The sequence below is a fragment of the Haliotis asinina genome, chromosome 11 (assembly GCF_037392515.1).
Source record: "Haliotis asinina isolate JCU_RB_2024 chromosome 11, JCU_Hal_asi_v2, whole genome shotgun sequence".
NCBI lineage: Eukaryota > Metazoa > Mollusca > Gastropoda > Lepetellida > Haliotidae > Haliotis > Haliotis asinina.
In genome coordinates this window covers 47,645,760-47,673,556 of record NC_090290.1, presented here as the reverse complement: position 1 = coordinate 47,673,556, position 27,797 = coordinate 47,645,760, and the positions used below count along the sequence as shown (strand labels likewise).

The window sequence follows — 27,797 nt, the reverse complement described above, 5'->3', positions numbered from 1 at the left end:
TCTCTATCCAAATCTAAACTAGATATGTGTGGAAGTCGTGTGACATCAGATATCTACACCTTTACCACTGGCACTGAAGCGTGACTCATTTAGTAACACAGATGGGAGAGCGGTGAGGGGAAGGTGGTGGGATGTAACTTAATATTACTTCCTCGTTGTTGCGTATAGCTTGTCTGTGCACCACTCGAAGTCTACAGTCCCAGTGTACCTGCTGTGCAATTTACATCCTGGATTAAGGAACAGAGCTGGTGCTGGCTCTACTTTGTGTCCAGAATGAAGATAAACTACATCTTGCAGCTGCTAATTCTGGTCGGTTTGCTTGACTTCAGTATCCAGTGGACTGGGTAAGTTATCAGTTGTGATATGAACACTTTCAGTTTTCTTCCAAACCCAAAATATTCTTTTCTTGGAAAACTGGAATGTAACAACATAATGTCAGAGAAAGGTAGAGTTGTATTTGAACACTGTTGTTTCAAAGTCATAACAGTTTTGAAAAGAAAAGACACGCTGATGGTTTATGTTGAATGTTATTGCATATTTACTGTATACATTACACAGCACAGTACGCATTATTGGATATAATGATTTTGATGTACGATTCATTCGTAGAAATGTGTCTAATATTTCTTCAATAGTCAGAACACGATCGCGTGATTGTTCCATCTGGAATTGCAATGTTCCTGATCTCTACTGTATATTGAATGAATGGAAACACAAATGAGTCAGTGTTGGTGAATGTGTGAATGACGGTGCAATAAGTGTTGGTTAGTATGCGAATTAGGACACACTTGTGACAAGTATTGGCCAGTGAGTGGATGACACACACACATGCAAAAAGCACTGGACTATGTGTGAATACGAACACACACTTCTAATATGTATTGGTCTGTGTGTGGATAAGGTATCACTGGTCTCAAGTACTGGTCTCTGTGTGGATAACATGTATGTAGAAACTTCATTGGTTCGTGTTTATGGCCACACATACAGGAAGTGTTGGTCTGTGTGGAGATAAGAAAGCACGTGTTTAATCAGTATTAATCTCTGTGTATATAAGGATATACACATGTAATCAGTATTTGGTGTATGGATAAGGAAACACATATTTATCAGTATTGGCCTGTGTGTGGATCAGGAACACACGCATGTAATCAGTATTGATCTGTGTGTCGATAAGAAAACACACGTGCAATCAATATTGGTCTGTGTGTGGATAAAATAACATGTAATCAGTAACGGCCTGTGTGTGGATATTGAAAACACATATGTAATTAATATTGATCTGAGTGTGGATAACGAAACATACGTGTATTCAGTACTGGTCTGTGTGTATATAAGGTAACACACACGTATACAGTAAACGCCTGTGTGTGGCTAAGAAAAAAACCACGTGTAATCAGTATTGGTCTTGGTGTTGATAAGGAAACACGCAAGGACTCAATATCGTTGTTTTTCTGGGACAGTCATAGGTCAGGTTGCATGTTGAGATATTTATGTAATGTTGATTTACAATCTCCAGACAATATTCACATTTTAATCTGAAGTAGAAATGTATTTAACACACATGAAACATGACTCCAACGTTGTTCGCTACATGGATCAAAGCCGCTTTGTTTCTTCAGACTGTTCAACGAGGAAGTGTATCATGGTTCCATTCAACTATAAATAAACGACTAAATCTTGGTTGTGCTTGAACGATTCCAACCGTGATGTCTAACCTCGACATTACAGTGAACAGCTTTTTTTGTCGTAACTGGTTATTCAGGAGGTTCACCCAACGGTCTATGTGCGAGTATCCGTTCAAGCAATAGTCGAGCAACATCATATAATCTTACTGAGGACTTCAGCGTGAGAAAGTACGCTTTTCACCACCAGGCTGTTCCACCACCTCTTTTCCACCTGATTATAAACCCTTAGATAATTGTCTGCTGTATAAATTGTCAATATCGTGGCAATACATCAAGATGGCGCTGTCAAGTTTTGGTCATGCTATATATCTAGAATAGAAACAACTTTCTCTATTGCACCTACATATACAAAACGTTGTTTTGTGAATAATATTTTCATCATATATTTGCCCAAAGATTCTATGTTGTATGCACGCTTATACTTCTAATAGCACCCCGTCGGGTGGATGTTTGTTATTGTGGGGTGGCGGTGTAGCCAAGTGGTTAAAGCCTCCGCTCGTCACGCCGACCATGCTGGTTCGATTCCCCACATGGCTACAACGTCCGGGGCCCATTTCACATAACTCTCGTATACCTAATATCTCGTAACTTGTCTCGTAGCATTCGCACCTCTTGTACTGTAACATAGGAGGTATGAATGCCACGAGGACAGTTACGAGATCTTTGGCTCACGAAAGTTGTGTGAAAACTGCTTTCGTTCGTCACTCTTAAATCTCGGAGGCGATTCCCCACGTAGGTAGCTTCTTCTGGTGTCTCCAGCAGTGATGTTGTTGGAACAGTGCTGTAATAGTGCTGTAATAGTGCTGTAATAGTGCTGGACTGTGCTTAAAGCTACGGGAAACGTCCATCACTCACTTTCGCCGACCCAAACAGTCAACTCTGGTTGTGAAAGGTCACAAATGGCGATTTTATTACGTTTCATTCGGTTTTCTTTCCGCACACTGGCAGATCACTCGACTTTCTCTTTCATATTACAACTACTGAAACGTGATGTTCTTTAGATTGAAAATGCTTTGATTGAAAAAATATATGCTATCTGGTGTTATTCACAAACGTTTCATGACGTCACTCTTGCCCATATGGTTATTTATATGTGTATGTTTTGCAGGAATGTTTGTTCTCGGACAATCTGCAGATACATACGCGCGAGACGATGTGCATACAGGACCTGGCTAGGGTACGTGGATCCATTGATGTCAGTAACGTGCATGATTAGTAATAGAATGAAATACATGTTGCACATCTCTGTAGTATTCGACTTCATGCGTGGTCTGAAGAATGGACCATATGCTCAGAAAGACGAAGGTTTATTATAATTCATGTGATTCGTGGCATGTTTCAAGAGTCTACTAGTACAAAGACCACTTATATAGCGCACGGACATGCTCTAGGCGCAAACATTATTAATGGACATTATTACTCCATATAAAGAACGCTGCCTCTGAAGCGCAAGGGGGATAATAGACACATAACATTTCCCACTTGGTACCCATTTTCTGCAGGGTGAACAGAGGCAATTTTGATTAAACCCACTTGCAGCTTTGTATGACGTGATAAATGCGATATTAGTTTTATTTTTCTGTTCAGATGCTGCCGCTACGAGTGGTACTGGAAGCCGGCTTATGAGACTGTATATTTCTGCTGCTCTGGCTGGACAACCTCATCCTACCAGAACTGTAACCAACGTAAGACACCTGCTTGTCTGTAAATCATTAAGCAAGCCAAATGGTGACACTAAATACTCCTTTAGCCCAAATTTCTCGTTATTTTAATTTTTAAATTAGGTTTTAAAATTATACATTTTTTTCAAAAACAGCTAAAGCATCTTCTATTGTTTTCTCGAAATGCTAGAGATCTTTTTTCTTGGTATTTGACAAATATTTTCTTGTGATTTCGATTTTTGTTTTCTTTCGAAGTAGGTTTTCAAAACTTACAAAAATCGAAATAATCACCAAAGTGATTTGAAGATACCCGAATTTCGTGTTCTTTTAAAGAAATTAGAAATGATATAAAGATAACTGAAGTAATGATAACAATTTGTAATTGTAAAAAAATAAATACCAAGACCGTAATTGGAGTTGCGGTAAAATAATTGAAACAAACGTCAAACTAATAGCACAAATTACAAAACAATAATCAAAATTTAAATGGGAGGAAAGAGAAATTAATTTTGAAACTCCGCTAAAATAACGAAACCACGAAACACGAAATTAAATAATCTTTTTTAAATGGAGTGTGCGACCAACGTATATCCTTAAGGTTTACCTACACCTTTACAAGAAGAACGAAAAATTTATCAGTTAGTTCGTGTCTAAATTTGAGAAATATCCATAAGGAACTTGTGATTGTATTTTCAGCTGTCTGCAACCCTTCCTGTAAGAACGGGGGTACCTGTGTGCGACCCAACACCTGTCAGTGTAACGATGGGGCTGTAGGACCAACGTGTAACACGTGTACGTATTGTTGATTCCGTACTTTAACATCCTGAGAAGGTAATATCCATTTCGAGCATATTTCATAATATTACAGTAATAGTATAATGGTACAATCGTACAATAGTGAAATAGTAAAGTACAATTTGTACGTTGGTTCACTGAATTCTTACTTCTTACAGGCACAGATATATCTACACTTTGGGGAAATCGCCTAAACCGAGAAGGATATAATTTTTCCTGACCTATTTTTAGTGTTGGTTTCATAATGTTTCAGTGGTATGTAACTACTTGAGGCCCTGCTTCCCCGGTATCTGCACACCAGGCACCAGTGTCAACTGTGATTGTTCATCATTCTTCACGTCTCCGCCAACACGTCCGACCGACTATTGTATACAATGTACTGGTTCTTTGCCTGTAACTCAATTACAAAGTCAACTGAGATTCTACCATGACTATGTGAAATAGTCGAATTCGGTTGGATAATCAGCAAAAAATAGACGCTATAAGTTTAGACTGAAAATGCATCTTACATCACCATCGCTTCACCATGTTCAATCACGTACACAACACTGCCGCACTGCTTCCGTAACAGTGCAGGAACACACAAGTTACTGTTAATCCAATGCGTAGTGTCAGGTCTCAAATGGTTAATTTAGAGACTATCAATTTGGTCTAACATTGATCTAATTTCCAAGCAGTGCCTTTATCTCCTAAAACCAGCATCCTATGCCTTGAAACATCAAAGGAATATCTTTTGCACTGATTGTGCAATCGTCCTCTCAAGCAAGATTTGCTTTCTTAATAATCTTTCTCCAGACAGAAATAATTACTATGGAGACTTCATGATACATTTAATAACCCTTCATGACCCTCTTAATTTTTGCTGCAGTGGAACCAACCCAGAAGCCAGACATTTATGAGATAGCTGCCAGACTGTCGTTCTGGCAGCGGGGCACGGGGATGCCAACCATGGAGAAGTATTCGTTGTACGCAGACTCCACCATGTCCAATGCTTCCGATGTCGTGTGGACAAACAGGAAAAGTTTCAACTGGCTGAACGTCACGGCGTCCGCACATTACATGGCTGAAAATTTACCTGAAGCACCCGCCTTCATCAAGAGCTATGGCATCGGTATTGCTAAAGCTGAAGTTGACATTCACCAAGAGAAGCTACCTTTAACAGGTGAGAACGACATCCGTTTATACATTACATTTGGTATCTATTTTTCTTCTTCACTAAACAAAACAATAACATAACAGATGAGTATTAGTATGTATCCTCATATCAGCAATGTGAAGTTCCACTGTAGGACATTGATTCACACCTGTGTTTTCACCATATTGGCATAGTACGCTATTTAGATTGGACAACTCATTTCGAATCAGAAATATCAGTGTTACATTCAAAACGTGTTTGTGACAGACAAGTTGGGGGCTGATAACAAAACGCCAATATTTTATTTCTTCATGTCCTCATGTCTTCGTGTGTGCAAAAAGACATCATTAGATGTAATATCGTTATTGTACCTATAACCTTATATTATGATGATCAGAACTAAGTTAACTTGAAACGTTTAAGGCACTGTTTAAAATCTCTGCTCGTTTACATTGTTTCTGATTGGAACACCCCTGTTTAACACCTCACTATTTTATCTTCTAGGTTCAAACCCTGTTGTCAGTCTTGACATAACTCTGCCCTGCACACCGACTGTGTCTTACCTCAACCCCACCTCCGACACCTACTACTGTGACATAACCAAACGAGACTATGACAGATCTCTGGAAAATGGAGATAAGTAAGATGTTCTGTTTCAAATTTGGAAGGTTTACAGAAAATGTGAAAACAGATGTTTTGCATAGAGTTTTCTAGAGATGTGAGCGACTGAGTATTGTATTTACCATATTTAGGAATCTTTCATTAATCATGTTTGTCCACTATGAAAGCCGAACATATCATGTCAATTTATCAGTTTGTATTTTCCAACGAACACCTTTTGAATTAAATATTACAAAAATGTATACGCAACTACATTGTATCGGATACCTTTAGAGTCCATTGCTGGTATCTCCCACCGTGATGTTGCGGCTTTAAACATATTCACTCACTGATAATTTTGCTTTGTGTGAACATGTCATGTAAACAACAAGACCTTGTTGAGAACAGTACGAATGTTCATTATGGAAGTACATGTAGCTGGCTCAGTGACATCAGCAGCAGATATCTAATATCCTTTCTTGTAACATGAAGTAGAATCTGTCAGAACCGACATCTGTCCAATCCGGCGTGTTATCAACCCCGGCATAAAATCTCATCCCCTACATCCATCCTACATCAACACGTTTTGAGCCTTGCATATTTATACTTTATATTATACAAATAGTAATGCGCAGGGCTCCTAACGTATATTAGTGTCCTAGCTACATATTCCTGATCGGATCACATAGCTGGATGCATTTCTTCAATGGCAGTACCTTGTAGAAGAGATATACCCCCTAGTGAATGTGAAAAATGGACAAGGTTGAATACAGAGCAGTGATAAGGTTTCTTGTCCTGGAGGGCACCAAGACCAAGCAGGTTGAAGAGCGACTCCCTGCTGTATACAATGAGTCTTCCCCTTATGCTGCAACCATCAAAAACGTTGGGTGAAAGAGTTAGCGAGGAAGAGAGAGCTTAGATGATGACCCCCCGTCCAGGACGACCCTCAACCAGTACCACCCAAGCAAGTCGCTTGTCCTTGTCCATCAACAAGTGATGGGAAATCATCGTCGTATCACCCTGCACGAGTTAGAGGATGCAACCGGGCTCTCATATGGATCCATTCACAGCATACTCCATGACAATCTCCACATGTCCAAGGGCTGTGCAAGATAGGTCGCAAGAATGCTTTCTGATGACATGAAGCTTTCTCGGGTCAACATCGGTGGCGCGATGATGACTCGTTACCATGCCAACCCAGTAGATTTTCACTTTAGAACTTAACCGGTGATGAAACCTGGCTTCATCGTTATGGCCCTGAGAGCAAGCAGGGGTCAATGAAATGGAAATATGTCACCTCTCTAAGAAAAAAGAGGTTTGAATCGACCAAGTCCCCACAGAAGGTTATGGCAACTGTTTTTTGGGGACAGTAAAGGCGTTATCCACATCGACTACTTGCCTCATGGTGCGGCAAAGAGTGGAGAGTACTATGCTTACATTCTGAAGCAGCTACGCCAGTACATTAAAGAAAAGTGGCGAAGAAAGTTCTGGCGAGGGATTCTTCTCCACCAGGACAATACGCCAAACCACACCAGTCGAGCTGCAATGGAAACTGCGAGCGAGTACGGGCACGAAATTTTACCTCCCCCTCCCTATTCAGCAGACCTAGCCCCTCGCGACTTCCACCTCTTTCCTCCACTGAAAAAACACATCCAGGGCCAGAAATTTCAGGATGATGATGAGCTTATCGCTAATGTGGAGGGTTTTTTAGGGGACCAAGATGTGGAGTTCTTCAAATCAGGGATCAGCCATTGGCAAAAAATAACAGATGTGAGAAGTGTGTGGAGTTGGAAGGGGACTATGTTGAAACATAAAGCAGTATGAATTTCAAAATCTTGCTTTTTCAGGGCGAGGCTCAAAACTGTTTGATATCACCTCGTATTCCACGATTAAAAACCTAGAAATTTAGAATTTACTTTGAAAGTTTGTGGACTTATGTACCCTCTCAGGGGGACAATATTTTTACAGTACTTCAATCCCCTTTGAGGGTACAGCCACTAACAATTCTAGTTACTAATCTAAACTACTAATTATCAAAATACATCTATTTACAGAAGCATAGTGCTCAAAATTCAACCATGAAATCGATTTCCTGTCAAAAACCAGTGATTAAATGAGAACTAACAGTTGTAAAAAGATACTTGATAGTTTGAAATATTTATCCTTTTTGATGGAGAATTCAACACAGTCAAGCAGGATCTGCTTGACCGTAACTCTCTCATCACAAGGGATACAAAACGGAGGATCCTCACCTTTTACCAGGTACTTATGGGTATATCGTGTATGGCCAATACGACATCGTCGCATAATGACCTCTTCAAATCTGGACTGACATCCCAAGTAGGTATAACCAATGTACAGTTTTATTTCATGTAGTTCATTGGTACCTACTTCGGTGTCCCACTTCTTCTGCATCAGATCACGGATGTAAGTTCTAATGCTAGCTTTGTAATCAGAGTATGGAATAAGAAGTGGCGTCACCGATTTGTTGAGTGCTGCCTTGGCAGCAACATTGGCCATCATGTTGCCAGAAATGTCTACGTGGCTGGGTATCCAACAAAAGACGATGTCGTACTGGCCAGCAACAAGGTCATTATACAGTTCAATAATTTCTATTAAAGTGGATGTTTATATGATAAATTTTTAATCGAATGAAGACAAAAAAGAGAGTCTGAATAGATTATGTATTGTTTATATGTAGGGTGTCTTTGAATATATTTAAGAGCCGTTAATGTGGCGTTAGCTTCAGCTGTGAAAATAGAGCTGCTATCTGGTAATCTAGAAGATATTGTTCTGGATCCAGTGACCGTGGCACAAGCCACTGCACCACCGTTCTTGGACCCTCCTGTGAATAAGGATTTGCAATTGTTATATATTTTTTTTAAAATTGATGATATTCTTGTTTATATTGTAAGTCATTTCTGTCTAATTTTTAAATGATGTTAATGTTAGGTCAACTTGTGGCCTAAACAATTGCCAAGAAGCAGAAGAAAGAAGACGGAAGGCGATATACTTTCCACCTCAGTACCGACAAAAGAAATAAAAGGTTTAATTCTGTGCCCTAGAGGCGAAACAAGAGAAGACTTTTTGTTATACAAATCCACATAAAGCGGATTGAACACACAGTTATATGCAGGGTTAGATTCATTAGAATATAATATAGTAATGTATTGTAAGGACATTTGTATGCGACGTTGTGTCAGAGATGGTTCCTCAGCCTCAAAGTAGAGATTTTTCAATATGTGAAGCTCTGAAAGACCCAAGACAAAGTCTTAAGCCTTGATGGTGGACAGAATCAAGAAGTTTAAGGTTGCTTTTGCAGGCTCCACCACATATGATGGAGCTATAGTCGAGTTTCGAACGGACTAGTGATCGATATAGGTTTGAGCCCCTCCCCACTTTGAGTTGGAAACAACTTTCAACAAATCTAGTGCCCTCAGGCATTTAGCTTTAAGGGATTTAATGTGCGGTAAGAATGTTAAATGAGAATCGAAAATTAAACCCAAGAGCTTGTCCTCCTGTACAACTTTGATGGAAGAGCCATTTAAAGATAGTACAGGGCCCTTATGCAGCTTATATTTTCTACAAAAGTGTGTACAATTTGTTTTGGCCGTTTTCAAGACACCATTTATTTATTATATTTAAACACAACTGTAGTTGCCGTTCAATAGTATGCATATTTTTACCACGACATGAAATATAAAAATCACCCACGAAAAGTGATCCGTCAGTGGAATCATTTAAAACCTTGGATAAACTGTTGATCTTAATAACAAATAATGTGAGAGACAAAATACTGCCTTGAGGGACACCCCGATCCTGATTAGAATTATCAGACAGGGTTGAACCTACTCGGACTTGAAATTGCCTTTCTTTTAAAAACTCTGAGGCAAACGACCTCTCAATCCAATGTCATGTAAATCCTTCAAAATACCATGCTTCCAGGTCGTGTCACAAGCTTTCTCGAGATCAAAGAAAATCGATACTGCGTGCTGTTTATTGATTATAGCATTTTTAAGGAAGGATTCTAAACGTACCAGATGATCAATGGTACTACGGTTTTTCCTGAAACCACAGTGAATATTTGTGATAAGATTATTGGTTTCAAGATACCAAACTAATCTATTATTCACGATACGTTCCATGGTTTTACAGACACGGTTAGTAGGAGATATCGGTCTGTAATTCGACGGATCTGTATGATCTCTGCCAGGTTTTGGTATTGGGACTACAATGGCATTACGCCAAGAAGGGGAAAAATTTCCAGACGTCCATATTTTGTCGAATATATCTAAAAGTGTGACCAGACATGGTTCAGGCAAATGTTTCAGTAGCTGATAATGAATATTGTCATCACCTGCTTCAGTGTCATGAGCTTGCTCAAAAGCTGTATACAACTCTTGTAATTATAATGTTCACCATTATTTGATTCAAAATTAAGTTTTTTTCTTTTCCTGTTGTTTCTGATATTTCTGAAACTCAGTCACATAATTTGCCGACGACGCATTTTTGGCAAGTGTTTCGCCAATTTTATTTGCAATTTGAGATTTGTCAGTAATTGAGTTATCACCATCTTTGAGATGGTGAACGGCAGATTTTGAACCTTTGCCTTTAATTCTTTGAACCATGTTTCATACTTTGGACATTGGCGTGCGTAAATTAATTTTGGAGATATAGTTCCTCCAAGATTGTCGCATGCTTTGTTTAAAGGCACGACTCGCGTTTGCATTCAGTATTTTAAATCTGTTTAAGTTATGGACAGTTGGGTGATGGCGGAAATAGTTCTCTGCTTTTTTCCTTTCTTTTCTAGCATTTTTACAGTCTGTCGTAAACCATTCGTACATGTGGAGTTGTAGAGAATCTTGGTATGCACTCGTCAGCAATTACATTTAAAACGTCAGAGGGTTACCTGAATAGGATCAGCTATGGAAGCGTATTAGGGCTACGGTGAAAATTGTTTTTGGTGTCACTATCTCCTACATAGGACTTACTATCTCCTACGTAGGACTTAATATCTCCTACGCAGGACTTACTATCTCCTATGTAGGACTTACTATCTCCTACTAAGTCCTACGTAGGAGATTGTAAGTCCTATGTAGGAGATAGTATTCCTAACTCCTACATAGGAGATAGTAAGTTCTACGTAGGATATAGTGACACTAAAACATTTTTCACCGTGGCCATAATACTGAATGTCACTGAAACATTCAGGTCTTAGTTTAGATGTGCATTGACTTTGAAATGAGGACCATTCCGCCTTCGAAAAATTCCATCTTGTATAGGATGAAGACTCAGTCGCAGAAGATTCAGATAATATCATTGGAAAGAGATCACTTCCACAGAGATCGTTGTGAACTGACCAATCAAATTAGAGTCTGCAAGAGACAAAGGTGCCAGTTGCAGGATGCAGATAAGTGCTTGAATCATCATTAAAAATGCAAAGGTCGTTATTTGAGATAAAATCTTCCAGTATTTTACCTCTAGTGTTAGTATTTGTATCGACTCAGAGTGGATTGTGACCATTAAGATCACCCATTATAATGCATGGTTTCGGATCATAGAGTTGATCATGGCGATCAGTCAGGTGAAGTGTTGAAGAAGGCGGAATATATAGTGAGCATAATGTAAGGACAACATGAAGTGTAAGTTTCACTGCAACGGCTTGGAGATTAGTTGTAAGTGGTACGTGGCTGTGGATAAAATTCCACTTAACAAGGATTAAAGTTCCACCAGTGGCCCTATCACCCGAAGGTGAGAAATAATGATATGCTTATAATGCATGGTTTCGGATCATAGAGTTGATCATGGCGATCAGTCAGGTGAAGTGTTGAAGAAGGCGGAATATATAGTGAGCATAATGTAAGGACAACATGAAGTGTAAGTTTCACTGCAACGGCTTGGAGATTAGTTGTAAGTGGTACGTGGCTGTGGATAAAATTCCACTTAACAAGGATTAAAGTTCCACCAGTGGCCCTATCACCCGAAGGTGAGAAATAATGATATGCATCGCTCTGACGTAAATTAAAAGTATCTGTCTGTTTCAGATGAGTTTTCTGCAGACAGAATGATGGTGGTGCCAGATCTTGGACTAATAGATGTAACTCATCATAATTAGTCTTTAATCCTTTACAGTTCCATTGTACTATATGTTTGGAAGACATTGTCTTTTTGGTGGGTTGATTGGGGATCTATCCCTTGCTTTTTTTGGAGGGCGACAAGCTATATGCCCTGGGATGGATGTTCTTTGACACATCCATGCTCTGCCACTTAGTTTTTTCAAAGGATCTGGCTTTTTAGGTTTAGTTTTAACGGTTTCTTAAGATTTTGAAGTTGATTGAGAAGATGACTCATGATCAGAGGATGCTACTGATTGGATTTGAGACGACATTGTTTCTGGCATTTGAGTAGACATTGTAGGTGAAAAAATCATAGGAGCTTCTGAAGTAATCCAAGTCAAGTCAGTTTGACAGCTTGCGGTTGATTTTGTTATACTTGCTTCCAATGGTGTTTTGGTCATGGAAGCATAGCTTTCTTTAGGTTCAGAACTTTGGACCAGTTTTTTGGCATTTGCAAAACTAATGTTTCGGGTGAATTTTAGTTTGTTGATCTCCATGTGATACTTCCAGAGAGGACATTCTTTAGAAAATGATGAATGGGCACCAGAGCAGTTTGTACAGTTCTTAACGTTACTGTCACAATCTTCTGTTGTATGTGTCTTTTCGCCACAGTTTGGAGTGTACGTTTCAACGTTGATGTTACGGTATCCTGCTTTTAGAGATTTTGGAACATTTGGAGAAGAGAAAGAGAACAAATATGTATTTGTGTTTATAGTAGCATCATTTCTACGGGTTGTGAAACGTTTGACGTGAAGCACACCTTGATCCTTCATCTCCGAGACGATGCCAAGTTCTGAAATGTCAGCAAACAATCGTTCACGGTCGCTGACAATTCCGTTGCTTGTGTTAAATGTTTTTGTGAGTCGAGATCGTAACTGGGATGCCGACAAAAGATTTAGTGTTCATAAGGTTGGTGGCTTGCTGCCTTTTGGCACATTCAACCAGCAGAGCACCGAAACGTAATCGCCTTATGTTCTTAACGTCACCGGCGATGCCTTGTATACCTTTAGTTGGGGCAAAAGGATTTAACTTCAAGGGTGTCTTGTCAATAGTCTCAACGACAAGAAAACGTGACCAGTAATCAATTGAGTTGGGCAGTTTGTGGTCCGTTGCAACGGGATCAGTATCAAGTTGACGTTTGCTCTGTTTTTTTAGGGGTTTTATAATCCATGTTTAGTTAGTTAGATTTCATCATCTGAGCTCCCCACCCACCTCGGAGTATCACAAGGACAATGCTAAACGCAAGTGGGTCTCCGACTTGCAGCACCAAGGATACTCAGATGATATATTCTAGCGAAAGAATTATAAATAACTAATCCACAGGATTGGCCCATGAGCCATCGCCTTCTGGCATAAGACTCTTGGCAAAGTTCATATGATCATACTATAAAAAGTTTTAGATCAACAGTAGTGCCAAGACCGAAATTCAAGCAATTCCAAATCAAATTTGTGCAATGACACATACACAGTCCATGCACAGGGCTTGGCATGACCAGCCGATTGGTTGAACCGGGTCCATTCAACCACCCGTCTAGGTGAAGTCAGGGCCAAAGTGGTGTGATGGGTAATAGGAACACGGTCCCAAGTCCTCAACCACCAGGATCCCTTCCTCCACCGACACAGGGCCGCAACCCACGACAGACGGGTTGGTGGACCAAATATGCTCCCGGATCCACACGGGGGGTTCGGCGAGCACTTAGCGTTACCCAGCACCCAACACGAGGAGGTGGCCCGCCACGGGTGCCTGTACTTTGAAGACCACAATAACATTCAAGTGTTTGTAGTTATCTGTATACTCATGGAAAAATCAAGTCGTTCTTCGGTTCTGGTATACAGAAAGCCATACAGTAAACTTCAATCGCATTGAAATCCGCATGCTGAAAGTCTGAATTACCTGTGTGCGCTTAGAATATTATTTCAAAATCATAATAATTCTTGCCACTTTCTAGAAACTTCTTTTTCCAAACTATCAAACACAACAAAAGGAAACGTATCCCAACTTTAACTACCAATAAACATGTTCCATATTCGACAGTAAATTTAGACATTGATGTCTGTGTGTGCATATGCACACCTAATGCAAGTACGTGAGCAGTTCTTTCATGTCGGTGCGTGTGCTGTTCTTCGTGCACATGCCTATGCCAGTGCACGGTTCATCTAACGCATCCGAGTGTCAGTGAAGTAGTCGGCCTACATATATTCACGATGTTCAATGTTTGTAAAGATTCCCTCAGAATCTGTAGCATTGTATTCAGATAGCTGTATAACAGAGACACCTGACAGTTTTGATGGGATGGGAAACTTAATCATTATAGTCAATACATTGTGTAAAAGTGTGTATCATTTTAACAAGCGATTGTAGTTACAAACTGTATTTTTATGCACTTTAATATCTAAAACATGATTCTACCTGACCGCCACCCATTCTTTTCCTTGCACATTTTGATTTGAAGTTTATGATGCATTTATTGCAGATTTTCCATTTTGGATGGAATTCCAAGATGAAAGGTCAAATAAAATGGGGATCGTGAGGTTGGAACCTAACAAAACCAATTTGCTCGAGGTTGAGATAACATATTAAAAACCAAAACATGAAACCAGCTGCATTTATTAATTTTCTAGGCGAGTTCAACTACTTACAGATCGACACTCGTATGCACAGTCAGACATGCTTGAACATGCATGGTTCAATCAAGTCTTTGGGCGGTTCTTAGCAGTACATGTGTGGGTTTAGCTATGTTAATTAGACAATACCTGCACGCGCTTCTTTGTGATTATGTGCGGTAGAAGTGTGTAAAATGTGTAACAAATGTAAATATTGTAGTGATTCACTCTGTACATAGAGGGTTAGGTTTCAGAACGAGCTGAGAGAAATGAATTCTGATCAACAATCTGTAATGACGATGGGTCAAGATCTGATGCTCAGTACGCAGACTGCATGTATATTGACAGAAATGACATCGTGATAGGTATGCTCAGTCAACATGGTTCTATTTCCTGTTATTGACTCTTGACAAAAAACATATTTGGATGAAATTAACATTTTCGTGAACAATCTCTACATACATACCTCGTTTACCCAACCTCAGGCTGACTGTGACATTCAAGGCCTGGAACGGGGGCTACCGGGAACTCCAGGAATTAACTACTGCTGGCCTGAGGGACAGAGGTAACCAATCGTACTCTGGACATATGATTGACCAGTCGATGCAGTTCCGTTTTGACTTCAAGAAACCAACGCACAGCTGCCTAATTCAAGGGTCATCCTGTTCAGATGTACCGTTTTCAATGACGCAAGATGTGACAAAGGTAAACATTACACGTGACCCAGGCACCACAGGAAGTATGCACACAGAAAAGTAACATATCACGCTGTGAAAATATAATTGCCATTTCTCTCTTTGTCATCAAACATAATAATGATCGGCACTGAATATGTAAAACGTACGATTTGGTTAGAATTTTTAATAGCTGTACATGTCACATGATATAACGGCGACAGGCATACTAAAAATCCTTTCGTGGAATTTGATGAACGCTCGTAAACGTTTTGAGTTTGCTTATTAAATTACTTATTCATAGACATACGTATAAGTATGACTGCACATGTGAAAAGAGCTAGAGCACGTGTAGGTTTAGCCTTGAGTGAGATTGTATAAACGTTAACAATTTTACGAGAAACGACACACAGGTGTTGTGTGAAATTGATTATGCGTACAAACACTTGAATGTGAAAACAGATTATTATCGAAACTGAAAATACATGTGTGGGAAATGAAAAAAGATGGCTAATGGCATACGTAGTTGTATGTGTATGTGAGATAGATAAACAATGTAATGAGATATAATTACAAAACAATTATAGTATTTTTCACTTTTAAACTGCAATTGTAAAAATGTGTCCTTCCAAATGCCGATAGAAATATTTATATATGTTCTATATGAAATAATCTAAAAAACAGCTCAACATGGAAGTTTAAGTGGATATAAAATGGTAAGCTCGTTGAATATCTAAAGTTACCTTTTTGAACACAGGTACATGTGTTACGTATTACATTCACAGAATCCAATCGATCTTCGCTGGTCCAACTGGAACGATTTTCTTTCTGGCATGTATCGCTACGCCTGGGAAGTGTTCAAACTACAGGTGGATGGGAACCAGGTTTTGAAGGAGTATGAACCCTTGAAGCCCATATATGGACCTATTGAGGTCAATCAGTCGTCATCTGCCTCCAACTCCTTCCAAACCACCTACACACCAACTGATCCTGGAGTGTACTCTTTCATCCTGGAGGCCTCGGACAAGGCCAATAACTCTGTCTTTGTCCGGAGGATCGCCTTATATGACCCCGTGTCCAATGTTACCATAGATACAGGGGCAGATAATCGCCTGTACATATCTTCGGCTGATCCTAATGGCGGGTACAACTGGCAAGATGATCCATCTAGAAATATCAAGGTCACGTGGACCAATCACTTTGTCAACCTGATGCACGAGCGGGGCAAGTGGCTGAACCAAGTCCTTGCCTACCCACCACAACTCGAAGACTTCTTGAAGAACATCCCCAGAGAGTCCAAACAGGATGACCACGAAGGAAACAGGACAGTAGAGGCAATACCAAACAGGAGAGGTGTGGTCAAGTTTGAGATAGCTTATGCGAAGGACAGCAATGCTGGTGTGAATCAGACGGAACCAGCCACAGGCTGGACTGATCTCGGACTCCTTGAAACATATACCATACCTCAAGGTGACGTGTTCCTTGTTAAGCGACATATGTCATATTCACCATTATATTTTCTGCAATGAACATTACTGTAACGGATCATTTCGTGACTACCCTTTTTGTTTTAAATAAAGGATATTCGTTTGTATCTGATAGACTCAGACAGATGTAAGTAGACGAGTTGCGAATAATGAATACTAATTTGTGATTATTAGGTTCACACCTAGGTCCATTGACAAAAGAGGACACGGTGACAGTTTGGGTGAGAGCAACTGATGTCCTTGGTAACAGTCAGATAGATTCGACGAGGGTTCACTTTGATGACACACCGCCAGAAGTCGAAGAGCCCGTTTTCAGGAGGAATGTCCAGACCAACAGGGTTCCTTTCAGTTCAACGTGAGTAGATCTATACACAGCATGTCTTATTTGAATATTGCTAGTTCACCTGTATGGTGCTATGGGTTCTGTGATCCTGATCTTCCAGGATCTTCATCTCAAGTACAGGCCGATATCAGCATTGAATCAATTTGTTTCAAAGGAAGTAACAAAGTGATCGAAAGAAATGTACCAAAGTACAAGCCGACGAAAACCAGAGATTTCAAGGAACGAAATTTATTCACTCATAGCAGCAGATCGATCAGGGGTGGCACAGGCAGGCGGAGGCAGGCAGAGGCAGGCAGAGCCCCTCACAGCGGCCTGCACTGTATTTGACGAGCGTCACTTCGGGTCTGTCTGAATGTGGGGTCTGGCCCCCTGTTTAATCAGCTCACCCCCTCTTCAACCGACCAATGGTCATGGGGCAACTGGCATAAGGTTCCATCTGGCTGGCAGATTGATCCCTCTAGCTGTCAGGTTGATCCAGGTAGGTGGCAGGATGTTCCATCTAGCTGCCAGGTTGATCCAGGTAGGTGGCAGGTTGTCCATCTAGCTGGCTGGTTGATCCAGGTAACCCCACCACACCAGTCTTGTTCCCCGTTAGCTGGATAGCAAGGCAGTACCTCTGTCATGCCTGGCCTGCATCCCAAGTTTGTTACAAAAAGTTACAATACTCGTTGTACATATGTCTTAAGTCAGCTCTGCCGTCACACCGTCAAAGACTGTTTCAGTGATCTAACACCACCCCGTTTCAAATGTTCTCGAAAAGGTCACTGTGGCTGAATCAATGACTTCTTTGTTTTTCATGTCTACATCTATCTCACTTTGATCGATCCTGCTGGACAAACTTGGACGTAGCTTGATGTTTTTTACCTGATAAGGTGTACACTGAAACGAGACTAATGTCTGACTTCTTATATTCCAGTGTTGAAGTGAATGTTCGGGACATGCAGAGTGGTATGAAACGTGTGGAACTTATCGTCAAGAAGATAAACAGCAACCTCGTGATTGTGAATGAAACATTGCCTCTGAGGACCATAGATGTAAGTTCACCAAATTCATCCTCTGACTGTTATTGTCTCCTAGTCATCGTTCATTTTTACCTGACCTCTGACGATCCGGGATAGAATTGATCTCCAGTAACCCATGCGACTACGAGGCGATTAGCCGGATCAGGTGCTCAGGCTCACTGGCTTGGTTGACACACGTCATCGGTTTCCTTGTCCTTGATCACTGGAGTGTCAGGTCCAGACTTGATTATTTACAGACCGCCGCCATTTGGAATAATGCTTACTGCGATCACTCACTCATTTTCACATGCTATATCCTTTTATCTTTCTTCACAGTCGTGTAGCGGCTTTTCAACCTGTTACTGTACTGCCGTCAATCCAGTCTGCTTCAACAAGACACAGTTCCTGCCCATCAGCAACTGCTGGCTGAAGCACCCAATGTTGGAAGGGAAGACGGTGACAATGGACATGGACTTCGTGAACATGGCGGGACTTCGTACAACAAGGAGTTTCACTGTAAGTGTGGCTATTATGCTTGACAAGGGCTAATGATATAGAAAACTGCATTTGACACAGAAGTATCTGAATATTTGAACTGCAATTTAATAAGCACATACACAAAATCGTTTCGGTGATACTTTGATGGTGGGATACTGCTGTTTTGATTCTACTGATGGTGTTAATCTGCTCAGTTGAAGTTTCGTTGTGTTTGTGTTTTTCTTCTTTATAGGTGGATCAACTAAACACACTGAATGGAACACTAGACTGTAAGTAAGATAGTAGTGTGAATACCCATAAGTACTATGACGGACAAACACTTGCTGTGTGACTACGAGTGATTGAGAGAGTGAGTGACGAGTCAAATTGGCAATATTTCAGCCATATCGTAACTAAAAACAAGTTATGATTTCATTCTGCGTAAAGGTAAATTCACGATGGACAGGAAAGTATCTATCTCACCACAGATTTCAATTTAAAACTACTAATGAACTCTGAAAGATTTTCACTGTGTATGACAATACAATATAAACACAGGTTATATATTACTAACAGCTGAAGGTACATGACCAAGCCATGGACCATGAGGGAAATACGACTGAGAACCTCACGCTACCGAAGACAATAATACATTGTCCAACTTGTTTCTCGTGTTTGTACCAATTGAACCCTTGACCATTCTTCGCATGTGTTTGTGCCGGGAAACATGGGGCAGGATATGCTAACTTTAATAGAAGAATGTGATGTTGGTCAAAACACTTACTTATGAAACAGACGGACTCATAAATGGGTCCGGTTTTAAATTTGTTGGCAGTGTTTTCTTTTTTCTGTCAAATGAGTGGTTCCAGTGCCAGTATCATGCTTAAGTGAGGTCTCATTTGTCTGTATCAGCGCTAGCACCGGTAAACGTGACTGTTACGAGGAAAGAAACCAGCCTACTGACCTTGACCTGGAAACACGCCCTCAGCTGCTACAACCGGACAGAGATGTGGATCAACTACGAAGTTAATGGACGGACGGAGATGATCCTACTGCACAAGACAGCGACAACCCACACTCTGGTCGGCCTCCAACCGGACACAGCTTACACAATTGTGGTCATTTCCCAGTATGGGGAGTTCAAAAGCAGGGCTGTCCCGGTGACCGTCACAACCGGTAACTATCCTGTTACTACTTCTCTCGGTGACTATTTGCATATGTCTCACCTCGATCACAACCAGTCGGATTTTAAATTTACCTGGGAAAGAAAAAGGTTGAAAATTTCTTACGGTTCATAGTACTGCCCAGGTGTGGGTGATTTGTTGAAAAGTATTATCGAATTTCAGGGAAAACTAGTGATTTTATTGTCCTAATGAGTTTATCGGGATGTCAGTGTCAGTGCACGCCAGCTATTGGCAATGATCTCTAAATGTATCAGATTTATCTTTAATATAAACTTTTCGAAAGAATTTAAACAACAGTTTCCTGAATAAACCATGCATAGAATGTCACTGTATGAAAAGTGCCTGTTCTTTGATGATTGTTTGACACTGCATGATGTTGCAGTGCAATTGCAATAATAATGTCTGCAGATTTATTTTCACATACGAGGTATGATCAACCTTATGGTGCTTCCTGATATGTACCTGTATGTGCACTTGCTTATCGTACGTGTAACTTAGTAAACATTTCCGAGGCAATGGGGTCGTTACCGTTGGCCGTACGGGGGTACATCACACATTTTGAGATCCATATTTATTAGGGTGGCCTTTGTTATTACTTTTATGTATAGTTTATGAAATGGATCCATATGGGTGAATGTATATTGGAGTCGGTCTCCATGCTTTCCGTGCATACGGTGTGTATGTGTGTGTGTGTGTGTGTGTGTGTGTGTGTGTGTGTGTGTGTGCGTCTGTGTCTGCTTTTGTATCGATGTCTTTCAGGCTAGACGGCCTAACTAATGTCAACATTCAGAGCTTATAGCCAACATGATTGTTATTAAATTAGATTGAACATAATTTTCCATAGACATTTCGCTTAGAAATAAAACTAAGCAATTTGTTTTTTATATCATTTTACAAAACATTTAGTTGCTTTTTCAAAGGGTCTATATGTCAACGAGTCTATATGCATTTGAAAAAGACAAGTCAACCGTGTAATGCCTATCTACACACATCATACACATTGATTATTTAAATAACTGTCATTTCTGGGCATTTACATTTATAATCACATAGCCATAGTTTGCGCTCTTAACAATGCCTGATATGTTTTATTAAAAATACACCGTTTGAGCATCATCATTTCTTTAATATTTAGGATTTTTGTTGAACTTTTGGTGCGAAATGTCGAGCATGGCTTAAAACAGATTAAGTTGATAGCACATGCCAAATCTGACGTTGATATCTGACGTTGATCATGACGTTGATATCTGACGTTGATCATGACGTTGATCATTACATTGATATCTGACGTTGATCATGACCTTGATATCTGACGTTGATCATGACGTTGCTGTATGAATTAGCTGTACCGTGGGGGTTTTCGTCTCCAATTTTTAACAAAATAATGCCATTATTGACCGCTTTATACATTTTTAGATTGAATTTAGTTATATCATATTTATATAGCTATATGTAGTTTACATTGTGCAGGTCGGGCGCTTGCATAATACAACAGGTGTCATAACCGCATGGAAAATAGTGCTATGCGCTAATATAGTACATTAGTACATAGTGTATATTCAGAGCGCCACAAACAATTAGTTTCCGTTCTCTGTTGTAGAATCAGGTGGACTTCATGGGGTACAGTGGCTGGTATTGTGATTCTGTTATCATGCTCTAATCAGAGTCTAAGAATAGGCGTTCTAATGTTATCACACATTTTATTTAAAGATATAATCATGAACAGAGTTTATTAATCATGACCGTTGCTTTTTCTACCGTGTGTTGAAGCCTTTACCCTTATAGTGACCTGAACACATGTAAAATGTCGCACATCTCCTGGAACAGATGATGTCTCTCTGAGTTACCAGATAATTAAGTTGCACAGCAACAGAAAAGCAACTCTGGCTTTTTTCATGCTTAAAAATAGAAGATACAAAGGTGAACACTTAATTTTATGAGATTTATTGTTTTTCGAAACTTGCATTTCTTTTGCTGTCAGTATATGTATATGCTTTTTATGGGTGAAAAGTGTGACAGCTAGACGCCTTCAGAATTCACAATAGGCAAGTTCAGTGTTCGGCCAGCGGTGTATGGACTACCAGGGGGAATAAGTAGTGTGACTGCTAACCTTCCAGCACCTCACGGACAGCATGGCTTGTTGAGCACAATTACTACGGATGGGCATACAGTACCATTGACCAATACTGGAAGAAAAATTGAAGGATGGTTTGTCAGCAACCTCCTTGTTCGTGGTCTTTACGAACTCGTAAACATTGCTAATCCCGCATTATTTTGGCAAATCACCCTCGGTATGCAGTATGTCGGGAATTCTCTACAAAACTGCCTAACATGACACCTGTTGAAATTACTAGATATATATTTCAGAGTGACAAAATGCTTCCTCTTCAAATGCCACACATTGTAATATCATTTTTTGTTCTCTGTTGTAGAATCTGATGGACTTTCAGGGGGAGCAGTGGCTGGTATTGTGATAGGTAAGTGTACTCTTATGAAACTCTTTAAGACAAGTTAAAGTCATCATCATGCTAATCGAGATGCTTTTACTCAAGACTCTTGTTTTGTTTCATCCAGGAGTATTACTCCTGATCATAGTGATACTCGTCATCGTGGGACTGGTCCTGTTCAAACTTGGCTACCTCGCCGGACTCCATCGTCGGGGCAAGACCTACAGAGAGAGACCACATGCAGAGACCCCTAATGGCACCACAGCTCTCAAACAAAATAATCGCACCAGCAGATGGGCTTATGATGTGAGATATAATCCCCTCTACATTTATGGCTATATCTGAATAGTCTTGTTGCCTAGTTTGAGTGGAATGAAACATATACATATAATACAACCAATACGATAATATACCAACCCGGTGTGAGACCGTTGACAATCCTACTCTATTTTAGCGGAACACCTTTATCTGCTACAGAATACGACATACACCAAGGAGGACGACATCTACATCTACGGGAGCATGGATCTCGGGGAACCGTGGTATGTCCCTCCAGAAGATATCAGCCTGATAGAGGTCATCGCTACCGGCAAGTTTGCCAAAATCTACAAGGCCAGGTGGATGGAAACACCAAAGAAGGTCACGGAAGTGGCTGCAAAGGTCCTGAAAGGTAAAGCTATTTTTATGTAAACAACAGATCAACCTAGAATGTACCACTTGTGTTTATACTGGTGTCACTTTCGTTATGTCGACCTTTCACAGTGCGGGAGAGTGAGGACGACATCCTTTTGATGCTGGCGAAGATCAACTTTGCTGCTACCCAGGTCGGTGAGCACCGCAATGTCCTTGGCTTCCTCGGAGCCATCATGGAAAACGATGCTCGTGAGTTGTTATTTTACAATATTGACGAATCAGTATCGTCTATCGTTCTGTTTAAGATGTCTAAAAAAGTCCGAAACTTTATAGCGCAACTGTGTTAATGGTACGTTTTACGGTTATGCAGTACATGTATGTTACTCACACGGCAAACATCTAGTGTCATCACTAATCTGATTAATCCATTAATTTCCTTGGCCACCGTGTCCTGTACATGCACTGCAGGTTTAATTCTTTTTAATTCGATTTGAAAAAAAAATATCAAAATAATTGTTCTTTTTGTCCTCACGTTTTGAAACTGATTCCATCTCAACGTCTGTATAAGATTTCAGTTCGTTGTTTACCATTATGACATGCGGTTGTCATTATGTTGTATGTCTATCATTTTGCTGATGTATAACATGTGTCTGACTCTTTCTGTGGTGTGTGTCAGTGGGTCCCGTCATGGTGCTGGAGTACTGCGAGACTGGCCAGCTGGACAAATGGCTCACAAATGAAAGATCCAACATTACGGAAGAAACCCTCGACAGAATACAAAACTTTTCCCTTGAGATCGCGCGTGCCATGGAGTACCTGACATCCAAAGGGGTATGTTTCAAATGTAGCATTTACTTAAGTTCAAATGCCTAAACAAGGAAAGTAATCTGTGTATTCTGTTACGACGAATGACGGTTACTCAACATCGAAAACAACATTTTAACCTATGATAGAAAGACATGTTGCTGATTTTACATGATGTGTGTGTGGAGAAGTCTTAAAACACAATGATGCATTTAGATCGTTGAGGGGATATTAAAGATTTATAAAATTGCGAGGTCAGTGTATCCACTTGGATGCGTCTTAAAATGTGGTCTGGTGAGTGAGATTATTTCTACCCCCTGCCATTACGACACAGGTACATGAATCTTGATCACCGATGGCTGGATGAAGTTAGTTTCCAAAGTTATAAGGTTGTAGAACAGGATCTGCATACGATGTGGGTGTGTTTATCTCGTGCCTTTGTTTCAGATCGTTCACCGCAAACTTGCTGCACGTAACTGTCTGCTGACCTTCCTGCTGGAGATCAAAGTTACGGGCTTTGGGCCCATCAAGGTTGATGAAACCTCTGAGGACAACAAAGGGGTAAGAATGAAACAAGACTATTAATATGCATATTTACAATTTGTCCATCTTTTAAACAATCATGCATAGATTACAATCAATCTCTCTTTAATAGTCTGGGTAAAAGTCGATACACACATTCACGATGACTTTGCTGCTATGATGTACATGTAATCGCATCTCTTTCATTGTAAGAATGTTCACCCAAAATAAAATTCGAAGGTTTTCAAACTATGATGCCTTTTTATGACGCAGGACCGCATCCCCATTAAATGGACAGCCCCCGAGTGCCTCAGGTCTCTTAAAGATGCTAATGAGAAGAGTGACGCCTGGTCCTATGGAGTGACGATGTGGGAGATCTTCAGCATGGGTAAGCTTTCGGTTGTGGGTGAATGTGTCCATGTCGACATGCCTAGTGTTGTGTTAGCGTATCTGGTGTTTCCTAGTGCTATATATGTCTATTTTAGTGTTGAAATGGTTTAATGGTGCGAATGTCCCTGATCATATGCATCCCAAATTGTGCGTGCATGATCTGTGTGAATGAGATCGGTGTAATGTGTGCTGATTTGCATGGCCTTCAGCTGATCTACCTGTGGAATTCTGTGTCTGTACTGTGTGGTTTATGCGTCGAGGTGTCAAGTGATATGCCTGGCTATATGTGGGTGTGTCTGGCTATCGGTCGTTGTAAGGAATGTAGCTAATGATGATATTCTCTGCACAGGTGGAAACCCTTACGACAACATCAGAGGTCGCGATATACCAACAAAGGTGAAGAGTGGATACCGAATGACTAGGCCAGAGTATGCAGAGGATATGTGAGTAGCAATTATCCACTGATAGATGTATTACGTGTTCAAACAGTATACTGGAGAGTAAACTGATTTTGTAATATCAATAATACAACGTTTGGTTGTTTTAAAAAGTCAGTTTCCATTTAATTTCTCATAAAATGAGCTTCGGAGTTTGAAATAAATATGTGATATTTGTGAACGGCATTACACACACTCCATAGAAGGATAGCTTTATGCCACACAAGAAAATAATGTATGAAGCCCTCTTAATGGTACCCCCTGCTTACTTTGTCTGGGTATTGGTATATAGGAAAGTGCATGTATACGTGCATGTGTGCCTGCTATAATCATTCCTGCACAGGAAGCGTTTAATCCTAGTCCTGATCGTCGTGATAATGTTGATGATTGCAATGTAATACTGAAGATCTCAAGCTATCGTTTTCCTGGTGTAGGAGTTCGAATTTGTCGTCTCAGCGTCAGCTTTTTCAGCCATGACTAGAGCATGTATCAAACACATAATATAAACATCTGAGTACGGAGGACATTAAACACACCTACAATCTTGCAGATATGTAAATCTGAAACTATAGATCATGCCCTGTACAACATTCCGTGGATAGCAAACAACTGACGGTAGATCACCATACTGAGGAGAATGGCCTGAAGGATTAATGATCCGAATGGCAGTTGGGTATGCTTGTGTCATGTTTCGAAAGGTGCCATCCACAGCACCCTACCTGAATTAACTCCACAGGTTGATATACATTTTGAACGTTGCGCAAGTTTACGATACAACTCTATGTGTCTGTTTTCAGTCACTACCAGCTGATGCAGGACTGCTGGTCCGAATCCCCAGTGAAGCGACCCACGTTCAAAGACGTGGTAAACAAGCTTGAGACTTCATTCGGTCTGCGACGAGATGGCGACGATGACAACTATTACTACAAGCGCTGAAATGGCAACGATGTCCTATTTTGCACGATGGATGTTCGAATCATCTTCCTGACTACTTTTGTAATTTTTGTTGCATGTTCATTTAGAACAATGTATACCATAGCGAACGTGGTTCACAGACTGGTGGTCTAACATTTCCAAAATAATTATCATTCGAAAATGCTTGTCCAAAATAGGAAATGTATCAAAGCGGTGAAGACGGCACGTGGCTTTAAATGATTCATGTAGTGACTTGCTCCATTCTGACCAAATTTTCATACCATACCATAAATATATATATACATATTATCCCTCTTTGTGGGTCAGTGAATGACGTCCCTCGTTGTGACTGTTACATTTCTGGGGTATTATCTCAATATATCTGAGATATATAATGAACGTTTTCTGCATCTATTCGAGTGCCTTGTATAAACAGATTTTTGTAATTTCTGCTGGACGTAGCATACAACATCAAGCATACACAAGTGGAGGAACTGCTATGTGCCTTCATAGTAAACAAATAGCGTAGATGTTTTGTCTTGGAATTGCGAAACACTGGAGGAACTGGTGCGTGTCTCCATAGGATAAAAGTTGCGATATGTTCCAACCTTCCTAATGTTTTTATCTTACACCAAAAACATGCATGTTTTATTCATCTAAGTGGGTATATATTATGATGTTTTCTGATGTTTTTTGGAAGTATTATTCCACCTGAAATGTATAATGGACGTGTTTTAGATACTAGTAGTGTACCTTATATATGAACATGGTGTGTTTTTTGTAATCCCATCATCTTTATGTATGTGCAGGATGCTGCACATTGGTACCACTGCTGCTATCCCATCAGCATTCTAGTGAAGTTTATCGGAATACAGGGGCGGTTAGCGGTCTTGGAGAAAGTGGAGGGAGAGGGGAGGGGTGCACGCATCAATTGGGCAGTTATCTTATCATTCCTTGTTGAGTGGTGGACTAGGACAAGAGACATGTACGCTGTTGCTCTGTTGGTCATTCGGGGTGATGTCTTATGCAATACATTGAGCTGATTTACGCTGCTACGCTAAAGAAAACGAACATACATGCATGCTTGCTTTCGTCCGCTGTGTGCGAGAGTGCGTCCGCCTGTGCCTTGTTCCGTGTGGGAGAACAAGTGCATTGCTGTTTGATAAAAGTGGCTTGGCATAGGATTCAAGAAAAACTGCGCTAGCTTTTCTTTTTTCGTGTGTTTCCTAAGACACTTGTATGCCAGATCTTGGCAAGAACACATACACATTTATAGGTCTGAACACCTGGTACTACAGTGTTAATTACAGACACGGATATTAGGTACGGTAACTCCATCAAGAGTTTCCATTTACGAATTGATATTTACATTTGATTGTACATAACATTTACTGTAGTGTTTCTACTAAAATGCACATAAAATATCACAAATGTCCTCTTCTTCTGCTTACGTCTGTGAACAAAGCCTGAGCAAGTTAACTCACTGATCTGATCGTTAAACACACGTCAAGCACCGTCATGCAAGTGCAAATGCTGTGTGATATGTGAACGATCTGATTCGTGGTGCTCACAAGTGATTGGATTTACAAATATTGCAACGTGAATACTTCCTCAGTCTTTTTGAGGATTTTTTTTTTTTGTAAAAAAAAATCATCGATTATGAAAAGATTGCTGGAACTGAACAAGAACGATTTTTGGATACGGAACTGCATGTGACCGTTCTGTGTAGATGCACATATCGTCCCCGGGCAAGTGGTACACAAAACATGTCCTGTCCTCTTTGGCACGAGAAACCAAAGTTCCATAATACCCATACAAAAACAGATATGTTGTTGGGTCCAGCAAATGTAACACCAAACTACTGTATTAAAGACTGTATCATAATCC

General features: G+C 40.3%; 1 protein-coding gene across 1 annotated transcript; it reads left to right on the top strand.

Annotated features, from left to right (window-relative positions):
• Window positions 1-168: 168 nt before the first annotated feature.
• On the top strand, window positions 169-27,346 carry LOC137255621 (uncharacterized). The gene is made up of 23 exons (XM_067793074.1): window positions 169-344; window positions 2,794-2,862; window positions 3,273-3,370; window positions 4,043-4,138; window positions 4,395-4,517; window positions 5,010-5,303; window positions 5,781-5,916; window positions 15,082-15,301; window positions 16,056-16,740; window positions 16,932-17,112; window positions 18,017-18,134; window positions 18,438-18,617; window positions 18,832-18,868; window positions 19,491-19,754; window positions 22,195-22,239; window positions 22,337-22,515; window positions 22,687-22,879; window positions 22,972-23,091; window positions 23,519-23,673; window positions 24,094-24,207; window positions 24,442-24,556; window positions 24,908-25,001; window positions 25,793-27,346. Exons 1-23 carry the CDS (start codon window positions 274-276, stop codon window positions 25,929-25,931), a joined length of 3,726 nt encoding a protein of 1,241 aa, XP_067649175.1. The 5' UTR covers window positions 169-273; the 3' UTR covers window positions 25,932-27,346.
• The last annotated feature ends 451 nt before the right edge of the window (window positions 27,347-27,797 follow it).